Below are 11,275 nucleotides of genomic sequence, written 5' to 3' on the forward strand. Positions count from 1 at the left end.
ATGAGAGCAGCAGAACAGGACATAAGAAAACAGAAAATCCAGGATGTCTGTTTGGCCTCTATCTGGTAAAACAGAAACAAGCCTTCCCAGGAACTCTGAGGGAACTAGAAACCTTTGTGCCAGCATTGAGGTTAATGTGCTTCTTTCAGAAATATAAGGATGATTCTAAGAAGTCTTACAAAAACATATAACGTTTTAAAACATTACCTTGCTTGATGAGTCATATAAGAATTTTTCTGGAAAAGATGGATTTTCTATGACTTGAAATAGTTCTTTTGGAAATTCATCAATACAAGAAGAAGAATATAGCTGCAAGAACCTTTTAAGGAAAAAATGCATTTCTTTTTGGCGCAAAATCAATCCAGAGTTGAAAAGAGAAGTGAGAAGTGTGTCATCTGGCAAAGACATTCCAGATCCTGGCTTCAGAGATGCTTAAAGGAAAAAAAAAAACCAAAACACTAATATAGAGTCATGTTAGATAACAAAATGGTCTCAGTATTGTTGGCCTTTGCTCATTAACTTTATTCCTGTATATCCCCACCTCAGCTAGTGGCTGCCCATGACCTTCCTCCGTTTTTCAAGCTTATACATTAATAGAATTGCTTCTGGCCAAGCTTAGCAATGCAAAATATTCTATCTGGCTGTCTTATTTTGGGTTTCCCCCCCATAAAAACTTAAAGCAAAAATGTAGGTGCAGGTAATTTATTTGAAAACCGATGTCAAGTGAGAGAATGGGAACAGTGTGATAGAGAGAAGAAAAGAGCCAATGAGAGTGAGTTATGAAAGGGTTACAGCTATGGACAAGAGGGCTCAGTCCTGCTGAGGACCTCCTGGAAAAAACATGTAACATTGTTCCATCAATGTTACAACTATCTACCAGTTCCCTACCTCAGGTTACTGCTGAGTGTGTGGAATCCCTGGTACTTTCAGGCTGTCCTGCCTGCATGCTGGGCAGTAGTAACTTCTGAGAAAGCCCAGAGCAGAAAGCAGTAAAATGTGGGCAGTTGACATGGGAAGCACCAGCAGGTGAATCCAGAAGTGAGCTGGGTTGATAAGGGGGAGGGCATCACCAGGGCCTGCTGCGCTGGCTTATGTCCACTTCCTTGATATTGAACTCTTGGCCCCATCACGATGCACCTTCTACCCAACACCTTTCCTAGTGCTTGTCCATCCCATCGCTGACTCCCAATAACCATGCCAAGCCACCCCATGACTCGGCCTATTTGCCCTGCTGGCTTCTTCATCACTGGGTGCTGGCATGCTCAACCTGTCTTTTCCAACTGTTTGCCAATAAGCAACACTGAATCACCAATTTTATGGGCACAGATAAACACATTGTCACAAAAACATAGGAGGAACCGATTTAAAGCAGATTATACAAGTTTTTCTGGATATTCTTTAGATAGCATCAATGATTTAAAAGAAAAAAAAACTGAACAAAATCCAAAACTTCGTGGAGTTAAAGATCCTATCTTCCCCTTTACATACTGGATACTGGAACACTCTCTCCTTAAAGCCAAAATTTCACCTTGTTCATTTTATAAGCTGTCACATTATGGTCACTCAGATTCTTAACCGTTTTGACCCACACACCACTTTGGCAGTCTTGGGGGATGCCTCTGGATGCCTCCTCCTAAGGACATTTTTAAATACATTGAAATACAGTTCTATCCAAAGGTCCACGTATCTCAGTTTAAGAACCCCTAAAATTTCCATCTTCTGATGAGAGTTCACTCAGAAAGAATTCAAAAGTATTTTATAATTCTAAATAAGAAATATGACTTAAACAATAAGTTTAAACAATATATTCCTGGAAAGGAATATATTTTTTCTTAACACAGAAAAGGCCTACCTAGCAGTTTGCTCATATTATTGATTCTTTGCAGGTGAATATAATAGCGCAGTAGAAGAATCCATGTAATATCCCCTTTAATTGGGGTTTTTTTCCCAGTATCTACATTCTCATATATCTCATCACTAGGGTAAGAGAATGTACAGGCAGTCTGGAAGGCAACTTGGTAGTTATCTGAAAGTAAAAAAAAAAAAAAAAAAATTGGAATACAAATATGCTTTCCTTGAAAATAACCATACGTGAAAAAAGAAAAGGAAAACTCATAAAGGAAATACTGACGCTTAGGGCTGCATTAAATTAAAAAAAATTTTATATCACAAAAGACACCAAACACAAAGTTAAATGACAAACCATAGACTGAGAAAAGATATTTAGAATACACAAATTACTTTTTGTCTACTATGTAATCAATAAGAAAAAGTCAGTTAGTTCAACAGGAACATGGGCAAAAAATTTCAACAGGCAACTCATAGAAAAGGAAACACAAATGGCCAAAATTTTTAGCATCATTAAAAATCAGATAAATGCAATTTAAAATGAAATACCATTTCACATTCCTCAGGAATTAACAGAAACTAAAATCTGAAAATAATAAATATTGTTAATAATGTGAAGAAACCAGAATTCTCATACAGCACTTGTGAAAGCAAATTCCTGGGCAGGGTCTAATAAAATTTTAAATGCAGATACTCATATATGTGTACCAGGAGTCTTGCAGAAGATACTCATGGAAGCATTGTTTGTATTACCAAAAAATAAGAAAAAGGAAACTTGAATAAATACAGGCATTAATTTGATGGCATTTAAAATGAATTAACTAAATCCATAAGGGAGAAACTATAGTCCATGGGACAAATCAGGCCCATGCATGTTTATGTATGACCCATGAGCTAAGAATGGTTTTTATATTTTTAAGTGGTTGAAAACTTTAAAAAATAGTATTTTGTGACATGTGAAAGTTATATGGAATTCAAATGTCAGTGTCCATAACTAAAGCCTTAATGGAATACAGCCATGTTCATTCATTTACATTTTGTCTATTGTTCCTTTCACATTAACACAGCAGAGTTGAATAGCTGCAACAGAGACCACAAAGTGTAAAATATTTACTATTTGGCCCTTTATAAAAACATGTACTGACCCAGACTTTGCTCAAAAAAGATAAAGTGGAGGAAAATACCTAAAGATAATAAAGTAATATAGAGACATCAATAGCCTCCACACGAAAACAACAACCAGTAGAAATCTAATGAAAGAAATTTGCAATAACAATAAAAAGGTAAAATATCCAGAAATAAACCTGAGAAGAAGTATACAAGATCTATTTAAAGAAAACATTAAAACACTCCTAAGGGACTAATATTTTTTAAAAGGCATGAACTAAAAAATATAGGACATAAAATATTCTTGGTTAAGAGGACTCAATAGAAGAAAAATGTTATTTCCAAGATAAAATATAAAGGTAATGAAACTCCAATGAAATTATGAGAGAGCTTTTTTAACTAGACAAACTGCTTCCAAAGTAAAAAAGAAAGCCATAAAAGACAAGAAAAACAATTTTGAAAAGAAAGAGTAATGAGTGGGGATTTACTTTAATAGATATTAAATATATTATAAGGTTAAAATAATTCAAACTGTGTGGTACTGAAACCTGAATAGACAGATCAATAGGAAATGAGTAAAAAGTACAGAAATAAGGTAGACATCTGGAAAAACTAAAATTGTATCCATTTGTTATTTTTTACATATTCCAAATAGGTTTCCATAAATTAGTAAAAGGGTCCATGGGAGAACTGATTCATAGTCACAGAATAGGGACAAACCTTTCTAACTATGACATAAATGCAAAACTTATCAAAGAAAAGGTTAATAAAGTATACCATTTAGAAATATAAAGTTTCTTCATGGGACAGAACCACCATAAAGAAGGCTAAATAATAACTGATAATTGAAAAAAAAATTGCAAATAAAATCACAGTTAAAGGGTTGATTTCTATAATTAAGAGCTTCTACAAATTTTTAAAGAAAAGGCAACAGAAAAAAACCAACCCCCCCCCCCCCAAAAAAAGGGCTTCACTGGTGGCCCAGTGGTTGAGAGTCTGCCTGCTGATGCAGGGGACACGGGTTCGTGCCCAAGTCCGGGAAGATCCCACATGCCGCAGAGCGGCTGGGCCCGTGAGCCATGGCTGCTGAGCCTGTGCGTTCGGAGCCTGTGCTCCGCAACAGAAGAAGCCACAACAGTGAGAGGCCCGCGGACCGCAAAAAAAAAAAGAGCAAATCATAGGCAGAAAGTCCACACAAAAGATGCTTAAGCTTAGTCCTAATAAGAGATGTGTAATTTTTTTTTTACATCTTTATTGGAGTATAATTGCTTTACAATGGTGTGTTAGTTTTTGATTTATAACAAAGTGAATCAGTTATACATACACATATGTTCCCATATATCTTCCCTCTTGTGTCTCCCTCCCTCCCACCCTCCCTATCCCACCCCTCACAAAGCACTGAGCTGATCTCCCTGTGCTATGCGGCTGCTTCCCACTAGCTATCTACCTTACGTTTGGTAGTGTATATATGTCGATTCCACTCTCTCGCTTTGTCACAGCTTACCCCTCCCTCTCCCCATATCCTCAAGTCCATTCTCTAGTAGGTCTGTGTCTTTATTCCTGTCTTTCCCTTAGGTTCTTCATGACATTTTTTTTTCTTAAATTCCATATATATGTGTTAGCATAAGGTATTTGTCTTTCTCTTTCTGACTTACTTCACTCTGTATGACAGACTCTAGGTCTATCCACCACATTACAAAGAGCTCAATTTCGTTTCTTTTTATGGCTGAGTAATATTCCATCGTATATATGTGCCACATCTTCTTTATCCATTCATCCGATGATGGACACTTAGGTTGTTTCCATCTCTGGGCTATTGTAAATAGAGCTGCAATGAACATTTTGGTACATGACTCTTTTTGAATTATGGTTTTCTCAGGGTATATGCCCAGTAGTGGGATTGCTGGGTCATATGCTAGTTCTATTTGTAGTTTTTTAAGGAACCTCCATACTGTTCTCCATAGTGGCTGAACCAATTCACATTCCCACCAGCAGTGCAAGAGTATACCCTTTACTCCACACACTCTCCCACATTTATAGTTTCTAGATTTTTTGATGATGGCCATTCTGACTGGTGTGAGATGATATCTCATTGTAGTTTTGATTTGCATTTCTCTAATGATTAATGACGTTGAGCATTCTTTCATGTGTTTGTTGGCAGTCTGTATATCTTCTTTGAAGAAATGCCTATTTAGGTCTTCTGCCTTTTTTGGATTGGGTTGTTTGTTTTTTTGCTATTGAGCTGCATGAGCTGCTTATAAATTTTGGAGATTTAATCCTTTGTCAGTTGATTCATTTGCAAATATTTTCTCCCATTCTGAGGGCTGTCTTTTGGTCTTGTTTATGGTTTCCTTTGCTGTGCAAAAGCTTTGAAGTTTCATTAGGTCCCATTTGTTTATTTTTGTTTTTATCTCCATTACTCTAGGAGATGGGTCAAGAAGGATCTTGCTGTGATTTATGTCATAGAGTGTTCTGCCTATGTTTTCCTCCAAGGGTTTGATAGTTTCTGGCCTTACATTTAGGTCTTTAGTCCATTTTGAGTTTATTTTTGTGTATGGTGTAAGGGAGTGATCTAATCTCATACTTTTACATGTACCTGTCCAGTTTTCCCAGCACCACTTATTGAAGAGGCTGTCCTTTCTCCACTGTATGTTCCTGCCACCTTTATCAAAGATAAGGTGCCCATATGTGTGTGGGTTTATCTCTGGGCTTTCTATCCTGTTCCATTGATCTATCTTTCTGTTTTCGTGCTACTACCATACTGTCTTGATTACTGTAGCTTTGTAGTATAGTCTGAAGTCAGGGAGCCTGATTCCTCCAGCTCCATTTTTCGTTCTCAAGATTGCTTTGGCTATCAGGGTCTTCTGTGTTTCCATACAAATTGTGAAATTTTTTGTTCTAGTTCTGTGAAAAATGCCAGTGGTAGTTTGATAGGGATTGCGTTGAATCTATAGATTGCTTTGGGTAGTACAGTCATTTTCACAATGTTGATTCTTCCAATCCAAGAACATGGCATATCTCTCCATCTATTTGTATCATCTTTAATTTCTTTCAACAGTGTCTTATAAATTTCTGCATACAGGTCTTTTGTCTCCTTAGGTAGGTTTATTCCTAGATATTATATTCTTTTTATTTCAATGGTAAATGGGAGTGTTTTCTTGATTTCACTTTCAGATTTTTCATCATTACTGTATAGGAATGCCAGAGTCTTCTGCTCATTAATTTTGTATCCTGCTACTTTACCAAATTCATTGATTAGCTCTAGTAGTTTTCTGGTAGCGAATCTGGTAGAGAATCTTTAGGATTCTCTATGTATAGTATCATGTCATCTGCAAACAGTGACAGCTTTACTTCTTCTTTTCCGATTTGGATTCCTTTTATTTCCTTTTCTTCTCTGATTGCTGTGGCTAAAACTTCCAAAACTATGTTGAATAAGAGTGGTGAGAGTGGGCAACCTTGTCTTGTTCCTGATCTTAAAGGAAATGCTATCAGTTTTTCACCATTGAGGACGATGTTGGCTGTGGGTTTGTCATATACGGCCTTTATTATGGTGAGGAAAGTTCCCTCTATGCCTACTTTCTGCAGGGTTTTTATCATAAATGGGTGTTGAATTTTGTCGAAAGCTTTCTCTGCATCTATTGAGATGATCATATGGTTTTTCTCCATCAATTTGTTAATATGGTGTATCACGTTGATTGATTTGCGTATATTGAAGAATCCTTGCATGCCTAGAATAAACCCCACTTGATCATGGTGTATGATCCTTTTAATGTGCTGTTGGATTCTGTTTGCTAGTATTTTGTTGAGGATTTTTGCATCTATGTTCATCAGTGATATTAGCCTGTAGTTTTCTTTCTTTGTGATATCCTTGTCTGGTTTTGGTATCAAGGTGATGGTGGCCTCGTAGAATGAGTTTGGGAGTGTTCATCCCTGTCCTATATTTTGGAAGAGTTTGAGAAGGATAGGTGTTAGCTCTTCTCCAAATGTTTGATAGAATTCGCCTGTGAAGCCATCTGGTCCTGGGCTTTTGTTTGTTGGAAGATTTTTAATCACAGTTTCAATTTCAGTGCTTGTGATTGGTCTGTTCATATTTTCTATTTCTTCCTGATTCAGTCTTGGCAGGTTGTGCATTTCTAAGAATTTTTCCATTTTTTCCAGGTTGTCCATTTTATTGGCATAGAGTTGCTTGTAGTAATCTCTCATGATGCTTTGTATTTCTGCAGTGCCAGTTGTGACTTCTCCTTTTTCATTTCTAATTCTATTGATTTAAGTCTTCTCCCTTTTTTTCTTAAAGAGTCTGGCTAATGGTTTATCAATTTTGTTTATCTTCTCAAAGAACCAGCTTTTAGTTTTATTGATCTTTGCTATTGTTTCCTTCATTTCTTTTTCATTTATTTCTGATCTGATTTTTATGATTTCTTTCCTTCTGCTAACTCTGGGGTTTTTTTGTTCTTCTTTCTCTAATTGCTTGAGGTGCAAGGTTAGGTTGTTTATTCGAGATGTTTCCTGCTTCTTAAGGTGGGCTTGTATTGCTATAAACTTCCCTCTTAGAACTGCTTTTGCTGCATCCCATAGGTTTTGGGTCGTTGTATCTCCATTGTCATTTGTTTCTAGGTATTTTTTAATTTCCTCTTTGATTTCTTCAGTGATCACTTCGTTATTAAGTAGTGTATTGTTTAGCCTCCATGTGTTTGTATTTTTTACAGATCTTTTCCTATAATTGATATCTAGTCTCATGGCGTTGTGGTCGGAAAAGATACTTGATACAATTTCAATTTTCTTAAATTTACCAAGGCTTGATTTGTGACCCAAGATATGATCTATCCTGGAGAATGTTCCATGAGCACTTGAGAAAAATGTGTATTCTGTTGTTTTTGGATGGAGTGTCCTATAAATATCAATTAAGTCCATCTTGTTTAATGTATCATTTAAAGCTTGTGTTTCCTTATTTATTTTCATTTTGGATGATCTGTCCATTGGTGAAAGTGGGGTGTTAAAGTCCCCTACTATGAATGTGTTACTGTCGATTTCCCCTTTTATGGCTGGTAGTATTTGCCTTCTGTATTGAGGTGCTCCCATTTTGGGTGCATAAATATTTACAATTGTTATATCTTCTTCTTGGATCGATCCCTTAATCATTATGTAGTGTCCTTCTTTGTCTCTTCTGATAGTCCTTATTTTAAAGTCTATTTTGTCTGATATGAGAATTGCTACTCCAGCTTTCTTTTGGTTTCCATTTGCATGGAATATCTTTTTCCATCCCCTTACTTTCAGTTTGTATGTGTTTCTAGGTCTGAAGCGGGTCTCTGGTAGACAGCATATATATGGGTCTTGATTTTGTATCCATTCAGCCAATCTGTGTCTTTTGGTGGGAGCATTTAGTCCATTTACATTTAAGGTAATTATCGATATGTATGTTCCTATTCCCATTTTCTTAATTGTTTTGGGTTCGTTATTGGAGGTCTTTTTCTCCTCTTGTGTTTCTTGCCTAGAGAAGTTCCTTTAGCATTTGTTGTAAAGCTGGTTTGGTGGGCTGAACTCTCTCAGCTTTTGCTTGTCTGTAAAGGTTTTAATTTCTCCATCAAATCTGAATGAGATCCTTGCTGGGTAGAGTAATCTTGGTTGCAGGTTTTTCTCCTTCATCACTTTCAATATGTCCTGCCAGTCCCTTCTGGCTTGCAGAGTTTCTGCTGAAAGATCAGCTGTTAACCTTATGGGGATTCCCTTGTGTGTTATTTGTTGTTTTTCCCTTGCTGCTTTTAATATGCTTTCTTTGTATTTAGTTTTTGACAGTTTGATTAATATGTGTCTTGGCGTATTTCTCCTTGAATTTATCCTGTATGGGACTCTCTGTGCTTCCTGGACTTGATTAACTATTTCCTTTCCCATATTAGGGAAGTTTTCAACTATAATCTCTTCAAATATTTTCTCAGTCCCTTTCTTTTTCTCTTCTTCTTCTGGAACCCCTATAATTCGAATGTTGGTGCGTTTAATGTTGTCCCAGAGGTCTCTGAGACTGTCCTCAGTTCTTTTCATTCTTTTTTCTTTATTCTGCTCTGCAGTAGTTATTTCCACTATTTTATCTTCCAGGTCACTTATCCGTTCTTCTGCCTCATTTATTCTGCTATTGATCCCATCTAGAGTATTTTTCATTTCATTTATTGTGTTGTTCATCATTGTCTGTTTCATCTTTATTTCTTCTAGGTCCTTGTTAACTGTTTCTTGCATTTTGTCCATTCTATTTCCAAGATTTTGGATCATCTTTACTATCATTATTCTGAACTCTTTTTCAGGTAGACTGCCTATTTCCTCTTCATTTGTTAGGTCTGGTGGGTTTTTATCTTGTTCCTTCATCTGCTGTGTGTTTTTCTGTCTTCTCACTTTGCTTATCTTACTGTGTTTGGGGTCTCCTTTTTGTAGGCTGCAGGTTCGTATTTCCCGTTGTTTTTGGTGTCTGTTCCCAGTGGCTAAAGTTGGTTCAGTGGGTTTTGTAGGCTTTGTGGTGGAGGGAACTAGTGTGTGTGTTCTGGTGGATGAGGCTGGATCTTGTCTTTCTGGTGGGCAGGTCCACGTCTGGTGGTGTGTTTTGGGGTGTCTGTGGACTTATTATGATTTTAGGCAGCCTCTCTGCTAGTGGGTGGGGTTGTGTTCCTGTTTTGCTATATGGTTGGCATAGGTTGTCCAGCACTGTAGCTTGCTGGTCGTTGAGTGAAGCTGGGTGCTGGTGTTGAGATGGAGATCTCTGGGAGATTTTCGCCGTTTGATATTATGTGGGGCTGGGAGGTCTCTTCTTGACGAGTGTTCTGAAGTTGGCTCTCCCACCTCAGAGGCAGAGTCCTGACTCCTGGCTGGAGCAGCAAGAGCCTTTCATCCACTCAAAGAAAGAAGAAAGAAAGAAAGAAAGAAAGAAAGAAAGGAGGGAGGGAGGGAGGGAGGGAGGAAGGAGGGAAGGAAGGAAGGAAAGAAAGAAAGAAAGAAAGAAGGAAGATAAAGTAAAATAAAATAATTAAAATAAAAAATAATTATTAAGAAAAAAATAATGGACGGATAGAACCCTAGGACAAATAGTGGAAGCAAAGCTATACAGACAAAATCTCACACAGAAGCATACACATACACGCTCAGAAAAAGAGAAAAAGGGGGGAAAATCATAAATCTTGCTCTCAATGTCCACCTCCTCAATTTGGGATGATTTGTTGTCTATTCATGTGTTCCACAGATGCAGGGTACAGCAAGTTGATTGTGGAGCTTTAATCCGCTGCTTCTGAGGCTGCTGTGAGGGATTTCCCTTTCTCTTCTTTGTTCTCACAGTTCCTGGTGGCTCAGTTTTGGATTTGGCCCCGCCTTTGCGTGTAGGTCACTGGAGGGCGTCTGTTCTTCGCTCAGACAGGACGGGGTTAAAGGAGCACCTGCGGCAGAGGCCAGCGTGACGTTGCACCAGCCTGAGGCACGCCGTGTGTTCTCCTGGGGAAGTTGTCCCTGGATCCCGGGACCCTGGCAGTGGCGGGCTGCCCAGGCTCCCCGGAACGGGGTGTGGATAGTGACCTGTGCTCGCACACAGGCTTCTTGGTGGCGGCAGCCTTAGCGTCTCATGTCCATCTCTGGGGTCCGCGCTTTTAGCTGCGGCTCCCGCCCATCTCTGGAGCTCCTTTAAGCAGCTTTAACATCTTTATTGGGGTATAATTGCTTTACAATGGTGTGTTAGTTTCTGCTTTATAACAGAGTGAATCAGTTATACATATACATATGTTCCTAAGCAGCGATCTTAATCCCCTCTCCTAGCGCACCAGGAAACAAAGACGGAAGAAAAAGTCTCTTGTCTCTTCAGCAGGTCCAGACTTTTCCCTGGACTCCCTCCCGGCCAGCCGTGGCGCACTAGCCCCCTTCAGGCTGTGTTCACGCCGCCAACCCCAGTCCTCTCCCTGTGCTCCAACCGAAGCCCGAGCCTCAGCTCCCAGCCCCGCCCGCCCCGGCAGGTGAGCAGACAAGCCTCTGGGGCCGGTGAGTGCCGGTCGGCACCGATCCTCTGTGCGGGAATCTCTCCGCTTTGCCCACCGCACCCCTGTTGCTGCGCTCTCCTCCGCGGCTCCAGCTCCAAAGCTTTCCCCCTCCGCCACCCGCAGTCTCAGCCCGCGAAGGGGCTTCCTAGTGTGTGGAAACCTTTCCTCCTTCACAGCTCCCTCCCACTGGTGCAGGTCCCATCCCCATCCTTTTGTCTCTGTTTATTCTTTTTTTTTTGCCCTACCCAGGTACGTGGGGAGTGTCTTGCCTTTTGGGAGGTCTGAGGTCTTCTGCCAGCGTTCAGTAGGTGTTCTGTAGG

At 39.1% G+C, this 11,275-nt stretch overlaps 1 protein-coding gene across 1 annotated transcript in view; it reads right to left on the bottom strand.

The window, feature by feature from the left end:
• Nucleotides 1-207: 207 nt before the first annotated feature.
• LOC103078703 (putative uncharacterized protein C12orf63) overlaps nucleotides 208-11,275 on the bottom strand; it is a gene marked incomplete at its 3' end in the record, with an annotated part of 102,527 nt that continues 91,459 nt past the window's right edge. Inside the window, exons 27-28 of the mRNA XM_007447303.1 lie at nucleotides 1,853-2,026; nucleotides 208-431 (exon numbers count right to left, since the gene is read on the bottom strand). Of these exons, the coding sequence (XP_007447365.1) occupies nucleotides 208-431; nucleotides 1,853-2,026 (398 nt within the window). The remainder of the gene's footprint in view (nucleotides 432-1,852; nucleotides 2,027-11,275) is intronic.

This window comes from Lipotes vexillifer, unplaced genomic scaffold, assembly GCF_000442215.2.
Source record: "Lipotes vexillifer unplaced genomic scaffold, Lipotes_vexillifer_v1.1 scaffold277, whole genome shotgun sequence".
NCBI classification, from domain to species: domain Eukaryota; kingdom Metazoa; phylum Chordata; class Mammalia; order Artiodactyla; family Lipotidae; genus Lipotes; species Lipotes vexillifer.